The sequence below is a fragment of the Rutilus rutilus genome (assembly GCF_951802725.1).
Source record: "Rutilus rutilus genome assembly, chromosome: 16".
Taxonomy (NCBI): Eukaryota; Metazoa; Chordata; class Actinopteri; order Cypriniformes; family Leuciscidae; genus Rutilus; species Rutilus rutilus.
Window position 1 is genome coordinate 1670720 of NC_140224.1, and position 24098 is coordinate 1694817.

Sequence of the window (24098 nt, forward strand, 5' to 3'; positions counted from 1 at the left end):
GGTCACACTCAGAGCCAATCACAGGCTCAGCTTCAGTCACTCATAGCCAATCACAGGCTCAGCTTCAGTCACTCATAGCCAATCACAGGCTCAGCTTCGGTCACTCAGAGCCAATCACAGGCTCAGCTCTCACAGCCAATCACAGGCTCAGCTTCGGTCACTCACAGCCAATCACAGGCTCAGCTTCGGTCACTCAGAGCCAATCACAGGCTCAGCTCTCACAGCCAATCACATGCTCAGCTTCGGTCACTCACAGCCAATCACAGGCTCAGCTTCGGTCACTCAGAGCCAATCACAGGCTCAGCTCTCACAGCCAATCACAGGCTCAGCTTCGGTCACTCAGAGCCAATCACAGGCTCAGCTTCGGTCACTCAGAGCCAATCACAGGCTCAGCTCTCACAGCCAATCACAGGCTCAGCTTCGGTCTCTCACAGCCAATCACAGGCTCAGCTTCAGTCACTCACAGCCAATCACAGGCTCAGCTTCGGTCACTCAGAGCCAATCACAGGCTCAGCTCTCACAGCCAATCACAGGCTCAGCTTCGGTCACTCACAGCCAATCACAGGCTAAGCTTCAGTCACTCATTAACAACAGAAGGCGGCAGTGGGAATCTGGGAAAGTGTTGACTGACAGGTCTGCTCCTCTGGGATGTTGCATTATGTAACGCATCTTAATCCTAATAATGCCAATATCTCCCGTCTCATTCCCAGGAAACAGCAGCTCGTCTCCAAGCGATCCCGCACAGATGAGCCGAGGCTGGAAGAGTGTCAGATCTGGCTTTATTAGTTTGGCACAGTCATATTTCTGAATCTCCCACAGCTGACAGACGAGCAGCTCCACTTCAAGAGATTCCAGTTCCTCTTCTTTCTATTCTATTCATCAGAGAGTTCCTGAAAAATCAGTTTCCACAAAAATCTGAACTGTTTTTTAACACTGATAATAATCATAAATGTTTCTTGAGCATCAAATCCTCATATTAGAGTGATTTGTGAAGGATCATGTGACACTGAAGACTGGAGTAATGATGCTGAACATTCAGCTTTGATCACAGGAATAAATTACACTTTACTGTATATTCACATAGAGAACAGATGATTTACATTACAATAATATTTCAGAATTTTTACTGTATTTTTGATCAAATAAATGCATCTTTGATGAGCAGAAGAGACTCTTTTAATAACATAATACAATGCAGTTATTCCAGAACAGTAGTGTAAGCATGGACTTTTTGTTTTAATCACAGTATAATCAACGTGTGAGAGTTTGAAAGGCTTTATAACCGGATTGACAACTGATAAATCAACCAATCAAATATATAAACTCATGGTGTGTTCTGAGCCTCAGGGATCCTGAAGTGACTCCGGGAACATCCCTGGATACGCCAGCTGGACGAGTTACATAAGATCCCAGAGAAGAACAGATCAGGAGAGGTGGGGAACGCGGGATCAGGTTATGAATGTTTGATGAGCTCCACCCCTTATGCAAATGAACCATGGTTTTATTACAGTAAAAGTGTAGTTTTTTTGGTAACACTCTACAATAAGGTTCATTAGTGAACATTAGTTAATGTATTAATGAACTAACCATGAGCAATACATTTGCTAATGTATTTATTCATCTTTGTTAATGTTAGTTAATAATAATCCAGCTGTTCATTGCTTGTTCATGTTAGTTCACAGTGCATTAACTAATGTTAACTAATACAACCTTTGATTTTAATAACATATTAGTAAATGTTGAAATTAATATGAACTAAGATTAATAAATGCTGTACTATTGTTCATTCTTAGTTCATGTTAACTAAGGTAGTTACTCTCTCTCTCTATTGGTTATTGGATTGGGGGGGGGGGACAATTCTTATTTTTTTATGGAATATTGCAGTGATTATCATTAATGATTTATCGGTGCACATCATTATTGTGTTAATAATCTCGAATCAGAATCAGTTCCTCTTGCAGCATCTCTTCTCTTCTCTGATGATGTGGGTGGGGCTATAACCTGTCACTCACATTAGATCAGCCAATAGCAAACCACAACCATCCAATCAATTCCACACAGACACAATCAAGCCCCGCCCACATTTGTTCTTGTTCCAGAAGTGTTTCACTCGGATATACAGGACTATAGAGGAGAAACGACTAGCGCAACTTCACTTTCATCCCGACTTTAACCAGAGCTCGGCTCAAAAACTTTCACCTAATCTGGTGTTTCAGGTCAAAAAATGACCATCTCTCATCATGATTTATTATCACCAAATTTTGGATTCAATCTTTTTGTTTACTACTTTTTGTTTTCTGTCAATTAGCACAGGTTTTGTATTTATTTTTGGACCTGAATGATCGCAGGCCTCGTTGATCTGAGCTCATGCACCTCAGTGAGTAACAACATACGAGAGATTTATATGCAATTCTCTTATTTTTATAAGCTGGTCATTTTTGGCCAAGAACACCATGAGTGTAAGAAGGTGGGGGGAAATATGCAAAAAAGTAAAAAAAATTAATAAAACAAAGTTGTTGAGAGCAAAATCTGAAGTTTTTAGTCCATTTCAATAACATTTTCAGGAAGAATAAAATCTTATCCAGAAGCCAGTTGAATAAACTTAGCCACTATGTTAAGACTTTGTCTTAAAGTCCCCCTTAAAGTCAATAATTGTATCCCTTAAAACTCATCTTTGATCACCAAAATGACATATTTAAACAACAAAAAAAAATTATTCATGCCTTAAAGCTAATGTATTATGCCCCTTTTCACAAGATGTAAATTTACGCTATGGTGTCCCCAGAATGTGTCTGTAACATTTCAGCTCAAAATATCCCCCAGATTAATTATTATATCTTGTCAAATTTGCCCCTTTTTGGGTGAGAGCAAAAACGCCCCGTTTTTGTGTGTCCCTTTAAATGCAAATGAGCTTTAGCTCCGCCTCCGTTCAGAAGAGGGCGGAGCTTCAGAAACTCCGGCAATAACAAAACAGGCCAATCTCACTCATCCAGAATCCCAGAATAACCAGTAGCGAGTGCAGCCTTACGGAGAGACTCAGGAAGAGTTTCTGAATGTTAGTGGAGACATTTCTGTAGTTGTTGTGGAGTTACATTGATCATCTCATCATCATGTTGAACTTCTCCACAAGTGTCCACAGTTCCTGAGGTGTTTATAAGACAGCGGTGACATGTTCTGGTCAATAGTGTTCAGTGCTCGTCTGTGCTCAACCACAGAACAGTTTCAGGCTTTGCTGGATCTTTATCATTGCGTTAGAACTGGTCTCTGTTGTCGCTCGTGAAACCAAATGTCGGCTGGTGTGTGCAAATGTGAGAAAGACTCACCAGAACACAGTTACTGGGTTTCACTTTTCACATTTTCTGGGTTTCAGAAGCACCGATTATAGCACTTACACACGGGAAAAGTCAGATTTTTATGATATGTCCCCATTAAAATATATTGAGTGTAACTCGACACCCTTGCCTCATTTAATATTCGCGGTTCTATGAATATGCAAATGAGCCCCGCCTCCACTCACTCACTCAGCTCAGAGATCCACTGGTTGACGATCACACGTTGATCTGATTGGTTACAAGGTAGTTTGTGACGTCAGAAACACCAAAAAAAGCTTTCAAAGCGTGTTTTTGGTTCACTGCAGTTTTAAGGAGGAAATACTCAGCAATGGTGTCGACTTATGAACTTACACATGCTTTGACAAAGCATATTAAAAACACCACATAGACACATAAACAACATTAAAAGACTTGATTACTTTTAACTACTTTAAAAACTAGTTTGACCAAAGGTAATGAGTCTCTTCTGATTCAAATGAGGCTGATCTACCTTTTTATGCAACTGATTTGAACAAGTCTTGAAGAAAAAAATGCAAGTTAAACGCCTCATAAGTACTAGATCAGTTGAGTTCAGAGCTTCCCTCAGTCACTGAATGCCTGAGTGCTGATTCAGAAGTTCAATAGAGAGTGTGTGTGTCAGAACATGTACTGTTTGTACTCAGCCATCAGCCAATCACAGAAGGGGGAGGAGCAGCTCTTCCTCACTGAATGTCATTTGAAAGGCAGTAATTCAGTGACTCTCTGCTGCCCTCCTGTGGCGAGAACCACACACTCACAACACTGTGACACAGAGTTCATCAACTGGCCCATATCGAAGGAACTACAGTAGCCAACATTTGAAGTGGATCAAAGAAACTTCATCAAAGTTGTCCTAAGACAAGAACAAAAAATTTTTTGTTCAAAATTAATGTATAACTTTGATGAAAGGTTTTGCTCCACTTCAAATGTTGACTTCTGTAGAATGTATTTGGACACTACAGGCAAATCAATGTTTTTTTTTTTCAAGCACAGGTCAGTTTTGAGGTCTACGTTTATGGAGTTAATTTCGTGCCATAATTAAACAAACAAATCCAGCATTTTGCAATTTTGCAACAAACTCGATCTGCTTTGCAAAGGAAAACTCGACTCGCAAACTATTTTTTCCCTTTGCAAAGCAGATCGAGTTTGTTTGCAAAATGCTGGATTTGTTTAATTATGGCACAAAATTAACTCCACATACTTTGCTTTCAGACTAGTGAAAGATCATCATCAAAAAAAAAAAAAAAGTGTATTTTATTACACTGCGTATTTGCGTCTGTAGATCTCAATATCAGTGCATCTCTAAAGGCGACGAGTTTGAGTCAGAAATCTCTTCACACACACCAAACTTATGCTTTATTCATATCTATATATTCTGAAGGTTTGTTCATATGTCATTCGCCTGATTTATACAACATTTCATTCCTAAAAAAAACAGGATTTTGATTTATTGATAGTGTGTTAAAAGAGAACCTTTAACTCTAATTTGTCAACAGTTCAGATTTCACTTCTGGAAATGTATACAAAGAAGTGCATATTTAATTAGATAATGCTTCATTTGCATATTTAAACGACATTTCAGAAAACCTGCAATACAAAACAACTGTTTTAAATGTGCAATGCAAGTGTGAACAAAACATTTGAGTCATTCGCTCAGCCGAATCATCCAAAACTAGACTGGCTTTGTGTCCGGAACCGGAATTACAAACATTAATTCTACGAACGAACCTTTACAAAAGAAACTTTCTAGCACAAATGGCTCTTTAAAATGGAGTCAAGACCGCTAGACTTATTTTTCTTTTCTAATGCAATGAAATCCAGACATTAAGTGTCAAAAAAAAAAAGAAAAAGTAAAATATTTGTTTGCATGTTGTGCAGTGAATTATGGGCCATTAGATGCAATGAACAAACAATTTAATGTAATGATTTACTTGATGTTTGCTTTCCTTTATTTATGAATTGCTTTATGGTTTCTTCTCAGTAAAGGACAATCTTGATCTACATTTTATGTGCATCTATAAATCATCCTGTAAATTACACATAATAATAATAACAGTAAAACACAGCAAGTTCCCCAAAAATGTCAGTTTAATAGATTAAGGCTAAGATGAGAAGGATGGACGTATTAAAGGGACACTGGGTAACGCTGATGTCATCATGGGACGGTTCACTCTACCTGTTGCACAAACACACACACACACACACACACACCCCTGCGGTCCTTAAAAAAATAGTGCATAGATCATTGAAGGAACATTTCTGTAGCCGGTAAAGATTGATCCATCCACACTCGATCAATCCGCCTGATTTACATCATCAATCATGTGTAAAAAAAAAAGAATAAAATCAAGCCAAGTCTACGTTTCATATACATATTTGTATTTTTATATATTTATATTCAATGTACAGAGTTACATTCTGAACTGCAAATGCTCGTTCGTAGAAATAAATACTGCGATGGCTATCTCGCGAGGACGAGCGACTGCAAACCCAGCAGAACGGCGGCGCAGCGTCAGCAGATTACAGCCTAAAAGACGCGTACAAAAGTCTCATAAAAATATGCCTTTGTCTCTGCTCGTTTATCTACACATCGCTTTCCTGCAAAAACTGCTCTAGTGTTAAAAAAGACGAGCACAACGTAAAGTTTCTGACATGATCGCGGTGAGAAAATGCTTATTTGTCCATTAACGGGCTCTAAAAATCAACTTTTCTGTGTCCTTTGGTGACATTCATATGAGGATATTGCTTTAGCGCTCGTAGTGCTTTCAATCTGTGAAGCCTTTTCTTCCCACAAACAAAACCGTTTACACCCAACACGAAACCTCAAGATGCAGTGCATTGTGGTCTGTTGTGCTTTCGCCCCAGAAAACACACAGAATCGCTGATTATCATGATTTGCATGAGAGAAATACTATAAGCCAATGCTTGAAACATCTTAAATAAAGCAGAACTGAGTGAGAAAGGTTCACTCCTCATTGGCCATGACCCGGTCACATGATCAAGGTGACGTCACTCCTCATTGGCCATGACCTGCCACACGATCAGGTGACTGCGCTCAGCTTTGGCCAGAAAGGGCTGTAGTTTCAGTGTGGGTTCATCCAGATTTTCTGTGTCTCCTTCATCCCCTACGATTCGAAAGACACGGAGAGAGGAAAAGTGAGTATCATCAGTAGGGCTGGGGTTGAAAATAAGTCTCTGATGTCCCCAGAGTGTGTGTGTGAAGTTTTAGCTCAAAATACCCCACAGATATTTTTTTATAGCATGTTAAAATTGTCACTTTTTGAGGGCGAGCAAGGATGTCTTGAACATCAGCCGGATGTCTTAGTGCAGGCGCTAATGGATCCAAGGCTGTATCTGGTAAATTACCCCACTAATAATGCCCAGAATGGTACCAAACTTCTACAGTAGTATAAATAGGTTCTGTACTCATAAACGAGGCATTGGGAAGTTTGTAAGTACATCGGGAGTTTATTTCAATAACTCTTGCCTGACGGCTAATGCTATCGCTAACCCGGGCGTCGACGTCACTTCAGTGGTTTTGGGAAAAGCACGTAAAAGTCCTGCAGAATGCGATCATAAAGTTAACACTAAGTTGTCAACACTTTGGAAAAAATAATAATTCGTCGTTACACTACATCCTTATGCATCACTTTTACGTGCTTTTCCCAAACCACTGAAGTGACGTCGACGCCCGGGTTAGCGGTAGCATTAGCCGTCAGGCAAGAGTTATTTAAATAAACTCCTGATGTACTTACAAACTTCCCAATGCCTTGTTTTATGAGTACAGAACCTATCTGTGCTACTGTAGAAGTTTAGTGCCATTCTGGGCATTATTAGTGCAGTAATTTACCAGATACATCATAGGATCCATTAGCGCCTGCACTAAACCATCCGGCTGATGTCTCTAAATAAGCTCTAACTTTAATAATGTTCAACCAAGGGGAAAAAAGGCTTCTGGGGGGAGTTTGGCTCGAGGTCATGGTGCAAAGATCCCTAGGTTGATTTTACGCCGAACCGTCCCTTTAAGAAGCCAAATTGACCGGTGAGTGAAAATGTTCATTTCTAACCCTGTCTATATCCGAATCAGATCTGAATCAAAATCACAGGCTTGTGAATGGAAATGTAACGGTGACTCTTGTGTGATCATCAGTAATGCGCCTCACCCATCCTGAAGTCGATGTATCCCTCTCCTCCGCTCATGACCAGCACAGATCTGATCAGATCCGGCGTGGGAGACTCGTCAGCGTTCGCCTCGACACCCGAGCCGGTCGACGAAACCACCTGACCTGCAAAACAGCCAAAACATCACTTTACCAGGGGCGGCCATCGACTGGAGTCACGTGACTCGATTCTAGGAGTCATGATTATTGATTTTGATATAGTAAAACTACTTTGTTTTCTTTCATTTCTGTCTCAATTTTTTTTCTAACTTTATTAAATGTAGGGCTGGGTATTGACACAAATTTCACAATTCGATTCGATTCAAACTTTAATTTTTAATTATTTTATTAATCTACACTTTTAATTATTTTTATAATAATAAAGTTATATGAAATATAAACATGTAAATGGTGGCTGTCATAAAAACCTGCCAGATTTATTCAAACATGCATTAAATATTGAAGAACATTAAAAATTATAATGATTATGTAATATGGTGCATATATTTAGCAAAATGCTCCTCTCTAGAGTTAATTTGTCTATCTGACTAATGAGTTTATGGCCACTGGATATGGTTTTTCTGAGGTAAATGTGACGTTACATGACATTGTTTACAAGCTGTTTTACTGACGTCTTTCCACGGTTGAATCACTGATTGGGCGACTCCATGTCACATGATACGGACTTCGATAAGTTGTACTCTACCTTTTAACACACTTTCAGAAGCTCATTCATGTTTATATCACGCTGTAACTGGTGTTATTAAGGTGGAAGAGAAGATCATGTGCTGCTCTAGAGCTGAGCCAGAGCGATCTCACGCCACAGCGACAAAACGGTAATTATGCTTTTGAATTTCGTAAGAACATGGACGTAATTTGAAATCTGAGACTTTGTTTCATATAAATAGTAACAAAGCACAAAGATTATTGCGATTTATTGGATGGGATGAGCGCTACAATGTTACATTCATTCATCAACTGAAAACAGGATGACTAATCAATTCTTGTGATTTAAGAATCGATATCGGTTCGTAAAAATGAGAATCGATTAAAATTGAGAAATCAAGCCATAATTAAATGTATGCTTCATCTTTTTTAATGTCATATTGTAAGATGTAATCCGTTAATTACACTATAGTGCCGTTACCGATCAGATGAAATCAGTATCAGCAAAATCCACCTTCGGCACAGAAGCTGCATCTGAAGTGGCATTTAGACGCTTTTACAGAGACTATTTAATGCATAATAACACTATGAGATTATTGCTTTAACCGGCTACTCTCTGCTGTCTCAGACGACGACATCACTTCCTGTCGGCCACCGTAACTTCAGTTGGGTGCGATTCACAACCTCACCACTAGATGCTGCTAAAACTTACACACTGCACCTTTAACTAATGAACCTTGTTACCGTTAAATTGACCACCTTTGGCTGTTGCTTGGTGAATTCCTGTACCTGGGACTGCGGTGAAGAACTTGACGGCGTCTCTGTGCCCGTGGAAACACAGTTGTGCGTGTGCCATCGAGCAGAAGGGCACAAACGTGCCCGCCGTGACTTTATCACTGCTCTCGTCTCCGTAGACTCGGATCGCGCCGCCTGGACGATTCGACGACGCTGATGTCTCTTTACTTCCTGTTGTAGGAATGAAAAACACTTGTTAAAATGTCAAACGTTCGGCCCCTGAGGTTACACTTTATTTCAATGGTCCACTTTAGACATTCTATGAACTATAACACAACTAACTCTCATTAGAGTATTAGCAGACTGTTACAGTCAAACCAGTGCAGGTTTGACTGTAAGATCAAGATTCTTCATACAGTGTAAAATGTATACAAATTTGGGACCAGAAATGATTGGGACACTTTGACCTGATCATGTTTTGCTGAAGTGTGTTTTCTTTAATTGCTAATGCTCTTTTTACACACAGACTGAACAAAATGAAGCATTGCTTGGTGATTGGTTGAGCTAAACTGGTATTATCTAATTGTGTAGTTAAATTTAACAGCTGACAGATATTCAACATAATTCATGTGTGAGACAGTCTAACAGAAGGACGGACAAAACCAGTCAAATATCAACTGAGTTCTGCTCATATTTTATTACCATTTTCTAAACTATAGCGAATAAACTGTGATAATGTGAGAAATGTTGAAGATGTCTGAATAAACTCTGGTTTGACTGTGCGTTACAGTGGATGACACGATCAGCTGACGCACTCACTCTCTGATAGAGGGATGGAGATGATGACGCCGTTCCCGGTACCGACCCACAGGCGATTGCATGAAACCGTCAGCGCCGTGATCCTCACGAAAGAGAAGCCCAGTTTCCCGGTGCCTGTGACACATGTAACATCAGTCATTTCCCAAAAGTGAAAATTCTCTCATCATTTACTCACCCTCATGTCGTTCCAAACCAATGATTTGGACATTTTTCATCAGAGATTTAGGTGAACAATTTAACCCTCGTGCGTCAATTAAGAAAAATTACACATCGGTCCACAGTGGACAAAAATGTCTGTCAAAAATAAAATTGTGAAGCTTGGGAGCACAGACTTAAGTTTGGTCTCATTTTAAAGGGACATTGTGTAGGAATTTCTCCCATCTAGCGGTGAAATTGTATTTTGCATTCAAACAAATAATGCTCTCCAGCGCCTCACTTTTTCAAATGCGTGTTGCATCTACGGTAGCCGTTATGTACCAAAAAGCTATGACAGGATGTCTTATAATAGCACTTCATCGAGTTTTCCTTCGGGTGAACTGGTTTGTTATTTCAAACAAACTGCAACTTGACACAACGAACAAACGAATGTTACAGTTTTGAACAAACAAAACTTACAACCTTGTTTTTAGGGCCTTCTCTACTTTACTCAATAGCTGCTATTCATCAAAGAGCCTGTTTAACTTTTTACTATAAATGTTCTACATTGGGGGTGAAAGAGTAAAAATTCCAATAGAAATACACACCTGTGCCTAATCTTAAGCAGCTGGCATTAACAGATCACTCGAAATTATAATGTGGAATCATATGGACTCTTGTGAAAAGCGCTATACAAATAAATGTGAACTGAACTGAATTGAATTAACAGGCAAAATGATTAAAAAACAAAACTGAAAAAGACAAAAATGTCCATAAAGTCACACAAGGGCTAAAAATCTCTTCATTCGTGTTCTGAAGTCTTATGGGTTTGGAACGACATGAGTCTGAGTAAAGATGAGATCATTTTCATTTTAGTGTGAACGCTCTCTTCAATGGTTTAATAATGGAGCCTCACCCAGCATCTTGCTGACGTAGGGCTCGATGTCGACGTCCTGCAGATGCTGGTGTGTGTGTGCGTGGAACAGTCTGAGGGTCGAGTCCAGGCGTATAGACACCCAGATGCCGTCCCCGTCCCAGGCCAGCTGCCTCACCTGACTCTCCTTACGGGGATGCGCGTCGAACGACTTCTGTTCGTTAGGGAAGAAATAAGGCATTGCGTTACGCTGATTTAATCACATGCAAGGGTTTTCATGGACTCGGATGACAGCAGTGTGTGTAACTAATTAGCATAATGTCAGTCTGTGGTCTTGATTGGCTGAACAGCGTTTCTTTGCCCCGCCCTCAAACACTGTAGTAAGAGAAAAGCCACCAAACCACCAAAAATTACAAACAATTCTTCCTCCAATTAATATAGTTCATTATAGTCGCTCTAGTCCATTAAAGTCACCATGAAATCAAAACTGACAATTTTGTTTTTTTTGCAGTGTTTATTATAAATTATTTATGTGAGCACATCATTATTGTGTTAATAATCTTGACTCAGAATAAGTTCCTCTTGCAGCATCTCTTCTCTGATGATGTGGGCGGGGCTATAACCTGTCACTCACATGAGATCAGCCAATAGCAAACCACAACCATCCAATCAATTCCACACAGACACAATCAAGCCCCGCCCACATTTGTTCTTGTTCCTGAAGCGTTTCACTCGGATATACGTCATAATAGAGGGAAGAAAAGACCAGCGCAACTTCCCTTTCATGCCGACTTGAACTGGATTAATAGATATGAATTCGACACCTAATTGACATTTTACCCAGGCTTCACATGCAGCTCATCCAGTTGGAAACGTTTTATAATTTGCGTTTTGAATTGTAAGCCACAAACATGAGAACCATGAAGCCATAGAACATTCTCATTTTGAAACATAATAATATAGTGTTTAACAAAAAACATGCTTTAATAATAATAATAATAATAATAAAAGTTTGGGGTCGGTAAGATTTTTTTATGTTTTAAAAAAAAGTCTCTTCTGCCCACCGAAGCTGCATTTATTTAATCAAAAATACACGTAAATATTATTATAATGTAAATCAGCTGTTTTCTATGTGAATATACAGTAAAGTGTAATTTATTCCTGTGATCAAAGCTGAATGTTCAGCATCATTACTCCAGCCTTCAGAGTCACATGATCCTTCAGAAATCACTCTAATATGATGATTTGATGCTCAGGAAACATTTATGATTATTATCAGTGTTGAAAACAGTTGATTCTTGATAAGTTTCATGCATTCTTGCTGAATGCAAGTATTAATTTCTTTGAGAATCCTCAGAGATGCGTTCAGTGCCAGAGATGCCATAGAGAAGTCATACCTCAATCTTCATGGCTTTAGGCTGAACCACAAAGATCTTGTTCCTGTATCCACACCAGACCTTGTCATGCACTGCAGTCATACAGCGGATCGAGTGATGCGGACGGCCCAGATCCAACAGGTGATAGTTGGTCAGATCCCACTGGCCATCTGTGACACAAATGTCCATCATTAAAAAAAGAGCATTTCTTTAAATATTTCTAAATATTATTAAAGATTTAGAAGTTGTGCATGGAATCAGTTGCTGTATTTGTGATGATAACGCAATGAAACATGTCAAATTGTGCGACATCATTTTTGGCCAGAAATTGTAAACACGTGCAAAAAACAAGAGGGAACCAATAAATATTAGTAACTAGGGGTGGGAATCTTTTGGTACCTCACAATTCGATGCAACTAAATTCTTGAGGTCAAATCGATTCTCGATTCTGAATCAAATTTCAATTCGACATGTGCATAGATCTGAGTGTGTAGTTTAATGTTTTGTGTTACTTTTCTTATTTGACTGCGGTAGACAGTTCAACAGGTCTAGAAGAAGAAAAGAAATCCTACTGAATTAAGGCGAGACACGGCAGGCAAAAACTTTTGAAAGAATCTGAGATTTTTGGATATTTGTCTTCAATAACGTCTTCTTTCAGACTTGTGGTGAAAAAAAGTCAGAAATACACATTTAGGTGTTTATTTTACTACACTTTGTCTGTTTGCGTCTGTAGATTTCTCATAAATTCAACACAAGCTGGCGTTCTTAATCAACACACTGCTCCACGATCTCTGTCTGCTCCTGTCATCACACACACCGCTGGAAAGCTCTCTCTCTCCTGTACAATGCTGTCGGATCCAAATATGGTCATTTCCTTTTTATCAGCAACCAATCGTGAAAGTAAAAGGGCTGAATGCGCAATCTCACTGGCTGATGATAAATCTTTAAAGCCCGTTTTCTCAAAATGACTTTTCTCTCCGACATCTCCACTTCAGCAGCACCTCTATACACCAAACTCTCCAGTCTTGTGCCTAGTTATATTATGAAGACATTTACAGAGGGATTTGTAAATATATTATTCCTGGCCTGATTTATATAACATTTTATTCCAAAAAACATGCCGAAAATCATTTTTTTAAGGCTATTGACAGTATATTCTGATTTACAGGATAACAAAAGTAGATATCCATAAATCCCTCTGTCATTTTAACAGAGGGATTTTTTTTAACCTGGCTTTATCCAATACTCAGATTTCGTTTTTTTAATATATATATGCAAATGAGCGCATATTTAATTAGATATAGCCTAATTTGCATATTTAAACATTGCCAACATTAAGATGAGAAAAAAATGTATTACAAGTTTTCTGTAATTTAATCAACTGGGAAAGTTTCATGGTGATATCTGCTAGTTACAATTTTACCCTATTCACCTGTAGTGTCTCGCCTTAATGTGAAAATTAAAATGACATTTTTCTTCCTGGGGTGGCGCAATGGATAAGACACATGCCTTTGGTGTGAGAGACCCGGGTTCGAATCCACTGTGAGACACCAATGTGTCCCTGAGCAAGACACTTAACCCCTAGTTGCTCCAGAGGCGTGCGACCTCTGACATATATAGCAATTGTAAGTCGCTTTGGATAAAAGCGTCAGTTAAATGAATAAATGTAAATGTAAATGTAAATGTCTTCCCATTTAGTCAACGCAGTATTATAAACTAAAAGGCCTTTAAGCTGACTGCAATCATTATACACAGTCTTCTGTAATAAAGCAAGACAATTTTATTTCATTTTTTATATTAAAATAGGAACAAAGAAGCAAATTACAAACAATAGGACACTTCATCTGTGCGAGTCCTTGTTGTGATTAACATCAATAACTGTAACTTTAAGTAGTCTTGCGAGGTTAAAGACACTTTAGAAAATCGATTTTTGAAATTTGTGAATCGATGTGAATCGGTAGAAGATTGAATCGTGATTCATATATGAATCGTTTTTTTCCCCGCACCCCTATTAATAACGGATTATGTTGTAGTCAAGCGTATGTTTTTTCCTGTGAGTTTTCGGCTTTTCTATGCATTTTATTGCACAGTAAGATCCCAAAAGATGCATTTTCTGACAAATAATTTTCAAGTTCAAGTTTGTATTTATTTATATAGCACAGTTAAAAACAGCAAACAAATCTGACCAAAGTGCTCAACAATACACAAATAATTTTGTTCTTCTCTTATTTTTAGATTTTTTCTTCCTTATATTTTGATGTTTGATCAAACTTCTAGGGTCACCTCCTCCGGACATCATCACTTTTGGCCACTACTGTACATGTACTATGAGTGAAAGCAAATGTTATCATGTTGTACTAAATCAAATCTGCATTAGTTTTGTATTAAAAAAAGTAGTCTTACCAACACCTCTGTGGAAGATTGCAAGCGTGCCATCAGCCAAGGCCACCAGAACACGTCCTTTCACGTGACTTCACAGAGGGAAACCAGACAGAAATAATAATGCATCTAGAGTTTATAACCATGCAAATGAATCCAGATGATGACGGTTTCCTTACACAATCCCCAGGACCGAATCCTTCAGCTTGATGGAGTGAAGGCACTTCCTCCACTGCGCTACAGATGAGTGAACGTACACGCTGAAACAGCAGAAAACACTCAATACATCTCTGTTCTCGCTCAATGCACTTCCATGACCTTCCCAGCTGATTGCTATTACTGGATAAGGGTATTTAAAAATCTCCTTTGATTCTGATCGATTCACTGATGGATCATTCAGAACGATTTTTTGAACTGAGCTTGAGACTACGTTTTATTTGCATAAGAGCCATAACTAACCGATTAAATATTTTAGGCAGGAATTAAGAGTAATTGGGAAAAAAAACTATATTTATCTACCATTAATCTGAATATTTTTAGGGACCCTTAATAGGGCTAAACAACTGCAGGAATTTTCTGATATAAACCACGATTGTGATTTGCTTTTCTTGTTTTTATGGCTGTACAATATGGCAAAAAAGTTGAGCTTGTACATCAATATGGCAATAAAATAATAATAGTACTATTAGTAGCAGTACTAAATAAAAACAAAGCAAAAAAATAAGACATCACTAATATTGCAATATTTTACTTAAAAAAAAAAAAATTGAGCATTTAAAAAAATAACAATATAATGTTATTTTACCAGTAACATACTTTCATTGCTTTGCACTAACACATATTCTGGATGTGGAGATGTACAGTGTGTGTGTGTATGCGTACGTATATGTGTGTGTGTGTTGTGTATATATATATATATATATATATATATATATATATATATATATATATATATATATACAGTGCAATGCATAAGTGAACACACCCATGCTAAAGTTGACTAAAAAGAGGAATAAAAAATCATATTTTGGAAATTGAACTTAATGCCTTAATTAAAAAAAATTGGAAAAATCCAACCTTTAAGGACACCAATTTTCTTTGTGAATGAATAATGTATCGTAAATAAATAAATGTTCTTCCTTAAAATACATGGTGCATAAGTGAGTACACCCCTATGTTAAATTCCCATAGAGGCAGGCAGATTTTTATTTTTAAGTATTTTTTTTAGGATACTATGCATCCTGATAAAGTTCCCTTGGCCTTTGTAATTAAAATAGCCCCACATCATCACATAGCATTCACCATACCTAGAGATTGGCATGGTTTTATTTCAGTTAGCCTAAAAGCTAGTTTGATTTGCATTGAGAGATGATCTTATGGAAAGTACCCCATGCCAATCTCTAGGTATGGTGAAGGCTATGTGATGATGTGGGGCTATTTTAATTACAAAGGCCAAGGGAACTTTATCAGGATGCATAGTATCCTAAAAAAAAAATAAAAAAAAAACTTAAAAATAAAAATCTGCCTGCCTCTATGGGAATTTAACATAGGGGTGTACTCACTTATGCACCGTGTATTTTAAGGAAGATCATTTATTTATTTACGATACATTATTCATTCACAAAGAAAATTGGTGTCCTTAAAGGTTGGATTTTTCCAAATTTTTTAAATTAAGGCATTAAGTTCAATTTCCAAAATATGATTTTTTATTCCTCTTTTTAGTCAACTTTAGCATGGGTGTATTCACTTATGCATTGCACTGTATATATATATATATATATTTTTTTTTTTTTTTTTTTGCATGTTTTTTTGTGTATTTATCTGCATTGTTTTGTTTGCCTAGGTAAAAAAAAAAAAAAAGTCCCCCTGTGGTGTAAATCCAGCTTTTAATGTTGTTTATGTGTCTATGTGGTGTTTTTAATATGCTTTAAGTCAGTGGTCACCAACCTTTTCAAGCCTAAGATCACATCCAAAGTCCAAATGTAAACCAAGATCTACCACTTGCATTAAATTATGAAAAAACAAGGCCACAATGTAGTTCTACTTTGACATTCTTTGTTGCCTGTTAGTCACTAGCAAAATATTTATTTAACTATACAAATAGTATAATAACTATACAAACTGTCAACTATAATTCAACATTTGCGGAGGTGCGCGCGCGGCAAAAAATGACGTCATTGTAACAGCGCGCGCGCCTCCGCATCCGAAGATACACGACTTTCAGCCGAATCTGCCCGAGCAGACGGATATTAGTACATCTCATCACACCGGCACCCAGTTTGCGCGTCTAAATCAGTTGTATGGTCTGGTTTTCAGTCTAAAACAGTTGCGTCAAGTTTAAATGCCTCGTCTGTTTGGGGAGGTGCGCGCGCAGTCAGCGGAGGATCGCGCTGCGGTGCCAGGCGAAAGTATAAACAAGGCTTAAGTCAGCGGTTGTTTTACAGACATTATATGTAAACTATAGGCTATTTGATTGGACAGATATACCCCTTTCCCTCTGCTAGACACCATTTACTACACACAATAGGCTCACACATGGTGCATTTTAAATGAATAAATAAAAATGAATAAAAATATTGTTTGTTTGTTTGTTTTTCTCTGATTTTGAAAACTCTTCGCGATCGACTTAAAATGCTTCCAAGATCGACTTGTCGACCGCGATCGACGGGTTGGTGACTCCTGCTTTAAGTCAAAGCATGTGTAAGTTCATAAGTCGACACCATTGCTGAGTATTTCCTCCTTAAAACTGCAGTGAACCAAAGACAGTCTAAACTTTGGTATACACTGTTTGGCTGTTTGTAAATGTGCTATATATATAAACTTGACTACTTGGAGTGTGAGAAGCTCTACCGAGTGAGGGTTTGTCGGACTCACCAGCCGTTCTGAGCGCCGAGCCACATCGTAGGCAGAACGCTGCTCATCTTACTGGCTTCTTCTCTCATGAGATCCTGTTCCTCAGGCATTGAGCTGACGCCATCCTTCACCAGGTCACACTCCCTACAGAACCAGAGCGTTACTCTCACAGAATATCTCCATACGCCTCAGTTATATCAGAGCGTTACACTCACAGACATCTCTATTCCCCCAAAAACTATCTTCTAGTCATTGATTAGCATATTCTGTCTTGATAATCTAGAAATTGTTCCGGGGGGCGGGGTTTATGTACATTTTAGGGTTGGTGATGTCACTAACCCGGGAGGAATGTGTAGTCTCTACCAGCCGTTTGTTGTAGTCCTTAAAAAGCGATTTCTTTAAAAGAAAATATCTCCCTTTGCTTTGAGCTTTGAGTGTTGTAACTTTGCAGATGTTGTTTATGCTCAAACAGCAACATTACACACTAACCTCAGTTAGAAAAGTCAAATCATAATCAACCGCCCCTTTAAACTTGTGCTCTATAAATAAAACTTGTAATGAGTTTCCCCCAACACTGATCGAGACAGAGACATGAAGTGCTCTTTATGACCTCTGTGTGTAGTTGGACGGCGTGTCTCTGCTGTTCTGCACTCCCAGCGGGTCGGTGAACACGTGTTCGGTGTAGATGCCGGTCTGGCTCTCGTCTACAGGCGTGCTAGTGCTGCTTTCTGTGGCCTCCAGAGCTTCTTCTGCTGACGTCACTGCGTCCGGCCTGCGCTGACCCAAACCCTCTTCAGCTGAGAGACGCATAAACACAGTGAGTTATATTATAAGTGAACGTAAACAGCTGAGAAAGAAAACGCATGTGTAACAGTATATTGGATCCGTGCGTCAGGTCTTAAAGTGACAGTAACCTAATATACCTGCTGCCAAATCATGAGATAATATTAAACATATCTATATGGCAGTTTTTCCCCATGGTATCAGTTAAAATTGTGGCCAGAGAAAATGCTGAGTGGCTTTGGAAAACCACAAGCTACAGTGGCTGCTGAGCAAAAAAGTGTGTATTTATGATTTCTTTTGCAATTTCTTTTAGGCCCCAATTTACTTTAAGCGAAATAGATGAACAAACTGGTGTGACGTCATGTCGAACTAACGTTCGTTTTGGGAGTTTGAAACAGCTTGCTTTAGTGAACTTTGCAGTGTTCTGACTGGAAACACCTCTGTACTACCATTGGTCAGTGTGGTGATGACATAACCGGTGGGCGTGGCTCTGAGGCTCCGCCTTCTTTGAGGTGTAAATCTTGTCCGGTTCATTTCTTCAGTTCAGACGCGAGTAAAAACATGAACACACTGGAGAGACACTTTATAGTAGGAACTGAAGCTTTAACGGTGGCACTTATTTTTCATGTTTAATCCTGTAAAGCGAATGCTTTAAAGCAATCTACGGCATAAAGTGCTGTGTGAATAAGCATGACGAGACTGGAGTCTGAATCATAGAGCTGCTGCAAACATATCCACATCTCTATGAACAGATGCTTTCTGAACTGCTGTTTTCTCATTTGTGTTTTTTTGTTATTGAGAGGAAAGTGCACAGCACATTTTTACAAGTTCGTCTAAATGGCGTTGGGATGTTCGCTAACAGTATATCACTTACCAGCTTCTTTATCCCCCTAAGCAATGTTCCCTCTAAGCTGCGGAAAGAATAAAATTTCGCGCTTAGGACATACACGAAATGTGTGGGTAAATCTATTTGATTGTAGTTTAAATGAGCAATATTGCAGTGCTCTGGTCAACCACTATAGAGTTAGTGTCGCTAAAGAGCTAGAACCGGTGAATGCAGTTTACAGGGAATGACGCCAAATCAGTCGAGGTAAAAAACACTGTCATGTTTGTGGACCAAATAGGGTCAAATCAGCGAAACAAAAATAAATAAAACGTCATCATGTTTTAAAGACTTAGATGTTTAGATGACTATAAAAGAGTTCACATATTCACTTTTCTTGAAAATATTTAGCTATTAGATGTATTTAAATGCTTCAGTTTGTTTTCATTTTATAATAATATAAGGGTAAAACAAATTGAAGCATTTAAACTGATATATTAAATCACTTTAAATACTTCAATTAGTTTTTATATTATATTATATTATAAAGCCTAATAAAGAATTGATCCCACAAGGGGATTTTTTTAGGGTTCCTTGCCATTAAAAAGTTTGAAAACCCCTAAAAAAGAAAACATTGGAAATTGATAAGCAATTAAAAAATTGTATTTAATTTTAATGGTTTAAGGCTGCCTGTTGCCAATAATCGACTATATAGTACAAAAACACGCAAGTTGTGGCAAACCATGTCAGTGTAAGTGCTTCATTTTTTTCACGCTATTAGTTGAACTGTCCTGAAAGAGATTTTTTTAATGATTTTTTAATAGAATTTATTGGTTAAAACTGGTACAATTAACACCACTGTTATAAAAAACAAACTCAGGTGTAAGCTTCATTTAGTGACTTCTTAATTTTTGCTTGTTTTCAAAAATATGATTTAATACCACTAAGTGACATCAAGGGTCAACTAAAATAGAAATGGCACATTAAAGTTAAAAGTTACTGCATGACGAAACCATTTTTTTGTTTGTGTTCACGTACGCTGAACATGTCTGGTATGAAGAATGTTTTTTGCTCAGATGGCGAAAAATATCCAGCCAATGGAGAAAAGTTTTGCTCGTTAAGAAAATAAATAAGAGGGAACAATTGCCCCCTAAGAGAAAAATGGAGAAGTACTGTGATTTTGTGATGGAGGATGCGTTACCAGAGTTAGAGGACTTATTTCAGGATTCTTTAATGAATAGAAAATTCAAAAGAACAGCATTTATTTGAAATATAATCTTTTGTAATGTTTCTTGAGCACCAAGACTGGAGTTATGATGCTGAAAATTCAGCTTTGATCACAGGAATAAATTACACTTTACTACGGTATATATTCACATAGAAAACTGCTGTTTTACATTATAATAATATTTCACAATAGTTTGTTTTGTATTTCTAATCAAATAAATGCAGCCATGGTGAGCAGAAGAGACTTCTTTAAAAAAATAAATAAAAAATCTTACCAATCCAAAACTTTTGAGTGGTAGTGTATTACCAACTTCTTTAAACCCCTAAGCGGAGAACGGAAAAGTGTGTTTTTGTGATGGAGGCCGAGTTACCGGAGTTCGAGTTGCTGCAGACGGTTTGAGGGATGGCCACGGGTGCGTCCGTAGAGCAGTCGACGACCGTGAGGCCCTCCAGACCCCCGTCAGAGCCCGTGGACACACTGCTGTCTGTACAGCTGAGTTTACACGCTCCGTCACCCTCATCATCAGCGCTCAGGTCCTCTCCGACGGGGTAATCCGTCTCACGAGCACCTGACAGACACACACACAACAGAACCCGTTCAGATCAAGAGCATCTGTGGAGACTCGGGCTGTCAAAATGGATGAAAAGCTAAATTCGAATTTCTTTCTTAAATATTATTATTTATTTATTTGAATTCTAAAGGCAGTACGTAATGTTAGAGGGAAAGTGTGCTGTGTTGTCTCCTGTGTCCACAAGAGGGCGCAAACGAGCGCATTAAGCAAATATAAGCCAAAACAAGCATCGCATCTTTTATTGAAATTAAATGACACACATTTTTTAAAGTGCATTAACTTTTGATCAAACAGTTGATCTTAAATAAAATATAATTTCCTTAATGTGCATGAGGAAAATTAGGTAGCCTAACAAAAGTGCATTAAACTGTGCAAGTGCATCAGTAACCTGAGAAAACACACTTCAACAGACGCGTAATGAACAACATGAACACAAAATACACAGAACACAGAATTTTTGCCACCAACCGAGAGGGTTTTCTTCACCATTTCCCAAATGAACAACGCAGCGCTGTATACTGTTACTGTCCAGCTGTATACTGGATAAGCTAACAAAAACATGGTTAAGCCATTAAACCATTTTAAAGCATTAAAAGCACGGTTTTTGCATTCGAATGTGCAGTTTTTTTATTTATTTTTTATTCGACGAATATTAGAAATTCAAATTTGTATTTGACAGCCCTAGTGGAGATCATGAACAAGGTCTCAGTGGAACGAAGCAGTGGCGTTCTCTGACCTGGAACGCTGGCGATGCACAACACGTGAGAGTTACAGACGAAGAAGCTCTCCAGGACGTTTCCCGGCTGGTTTGCGTCGATCACGATGACCTTTGAGGTGGCGTGTGTAGTGGTGCAGATCCACACCAGGCTGGAGAGCTCATCCTGATGCTTCAGTTCCTTCTCCTGCTCCTGCACACACACACACACACACCAACACAGGCACAACCTTAAAGAGGTCCTATTATGCCCTTTTACAAAACTCTTGGTCTCTACTAGAACAGGTTTTCCTGCTTGAATGTTGATTATTCTCCTCATATTCTCCATTGTTGCGGCTCCTCTCTTCCCAGTCTGTCAGTAACGCTCTGTTTACTTCCTGTCTCTATGAAGCCCCTCCTTCTGAAAAGCACACTGTGCTCTGATTGGTCAGCTGGATCAGTGTGTTGTGATTGGTCGAGAGCTTTGAGTGTGTTTGGGAAATGTCCCGCCCCCTTAACCCCCAGTTTAACACACTATTAACTCACTCAACCAGGCTCCGCCCCTTTAATCTGCATATGAATTATTATAATGAGGAATATTGTGAAGTGTTCGTTCCCGGAAGAAACTAAAGACCACAATGGACTACAAAGACTTTTAAGAAACTACAGGTGAATAGAGTAAACATTTTAACATATACATCACCATACTTCCCCAGTTGAAAAAGATATAGTGCAATAAAAGAAACACTTTTAGACCAGGTTGAAATCACAAAAATGTGCCTAAATAAAAATCCTCAGGCATTTTTGAGTAAAAGTTGGCAAATAGACTATTCTAGGGGTATTTTTTATGCTGAATCCATTTTTGCTGTTTGCCAAGCTGAATCTCTTACATGAAACTCAGTAGAGTGCAAAATCCAAGATGACCGCCTCATACGCCAAAATGAGAAAATTTCTCAGCACTGGCTCAAAGATAAACTGTTTTTATTGTGCTATAGCATTTATTGAGTAAAGGAAACAAACAGAATAGTCAGAACAAGTTAGTCATTCTGTCTTACAATATTTCTGGTAAACACTGACTTGTAATTTTGTGTATTTGAGTATGTCCATGTAAGAACATCAACATCATGCTGGTGGCAGCAAAAGGCCTATATCTTAAACCATCATCCTATTACATTATGTTAAGAGTGTTTATTACTTTTCAACATTTACATGTCCATGTAAACAAGTTTAAGGACTTAAATTTAACCAAACTAAATTCTCTTTTGGTTTATTTATGAAAAAGATATTCTCAGAAAGATTGGTTGTAAATATTAAGAATTGAGACAAATTAACAAATTACCAAAACATATCATGGTAATGTGTCACACCACTAACATTAGCTTTGAACAGATAAAGGAAATAAACAGTAAACTTGGCCTAAAATTACCTTATAAAGTTGGACATAACATTAGCTGAATAATAACTAAAACATGAACTGCATGGCATATAAAATGTAATGTTATTTAAACAATGGTACAACAAGATTCTCCAATATGATCACAACAACACAGAGCAGTGCTCTTATTCAGTTCAGCAATTGCTACATTCTGCATCACTTGTCTTGCACTTGCATGCAGCAGAGCAACACAGACGAGACTTTTTACATTTACATCGTGCACTCATACATCTTAAGGCGCAGTTGCAGCTGATCAATTCCAAACAGTAGTCTGACTAACCGAGGTTACGTTAGGTAACCAAGTACATTCTCTTAGGAGAGGTTCTCTCGTATTGCCTAAATTGCTTACGCTACGGGAACCCCTTGTCAACGCCGTGCGCGCCGAGCATCCACTGCATGAGTCCCAGGGAAGCCCGGGGAACACAAAACGTGGGAAACAGGCGGCCAGCAACGCGGGCCAGCACATGTACATAAGCACTTCATAGGGAAATACAGAGCGGCTCCGCCGGCCTTTGTATAGAGAATATCGCCCTTAGTACAGCTCAACCAGAAGAGCTAATAGTCACGTGAGAGTAGCCTGCACACGAACAAACTGGGCAGAACATACACACCACTTAGACTGATAAAAGTCTAGCCTGCAAGGCGGAAACTTCCAGGTTGTAAAACTTAACAAATGTAGAGGGGGAGTGTCATGAATAGAAATCCCGCTGGACCAAGCCCACGACGAGGCCATGCCTCTAGTGGAATGGGCCCTGATGCCCATAGGGCACTGCAGGTGTTTGGACGCATAAGCTGCTGCGATAGCGTCCACTATCCATCTGGACAGGCTCTGTTTCGAGGTGGCGAGACCCTTGGTGCGCCCACCAAACGAAACAAAGAGCTGCTCAGAACGCCTGAAGGCGGCGGAGCGTGTGATGTAAACTCTCAGCGCCCTGACGTGGCATAGGAGGTTTTCACCGCCCTCGCTATCGGATGCTGGCAGAGCCGATAGGGAGATGAACTGCGCTCTGAAGGGAGTGCCAATCGCTTTGGGGACATAGCCATGTCTCGGTTTGAGGATGACTTTAGAGTCATTTGGTCCAAACTCGAGACACGCGGGGCTAACGGATAGTGTGTGTAGATCCCCCACACGTTTTACTGATGACAGAGCTATCAGAAAAACGGTCTTGAGCGAAAGGTATTTTAGGTCCACGGATTCTAACGGTTCAAAGGGAAAT

At 38.8% G+C, this 24098-nt stretch overlaps 1 protein-coding gene across 4 annotated transcripts in view; it reads right to left on the minus strand.

Annotated features, from left to right (window-relative positions):
• Positions 1-5273: 5273 nt before the first annotated feature.
• spag9b (sperm associated antigen 9b) overlaps positions 5274-24098 on the minus strand; it is a 94165-nt gene continuing 75340 nt past the window's right edge. For all 4 annotated transcript variants that reach the window (XM_084434982.1, XM_084434981.1, XM_084434984.1 and 1 more), the window contains 12 exons: positions 21489-21660; positions 20552-20749; positions 17958-18144; positions 17369-17491; positions 14674-14754; positions 14519-14586; positions 12137-12285; positions 10782-10953; positions 9731-9844; positions 8966-9142; positions 7514-7636; positions 5274-6475 (listed from right to left, as the gene is read on the minus strand). In XM_084434982.1, the coding sequence (XP_084291108.1) occupies positions 6360-6475; positions 7514-7636; positions 8966-9142; positions 9731-9844; positions 10782-10953; positions 12137-12285; positions 14519-14586; positions 14674-14754; positions 17369-17491; positions 17958-18144; positions 20552-20749; positions 21489-21660 (1680 nt within the window). In that variant the 3' untranslated portion in view covers positions 5274-6359. The remainder of the gene's footprint in view (positions 6476-7513; positions 7637-8965; positions 9143-9730; positions 9845-10781; positions 10954-12136; positions 12286-14518; positions 14587-14673; positions 14755-17368; positions 17492-17957; positions 18145-20551; positions 20750-21488; positions 21661-24098) is intronic.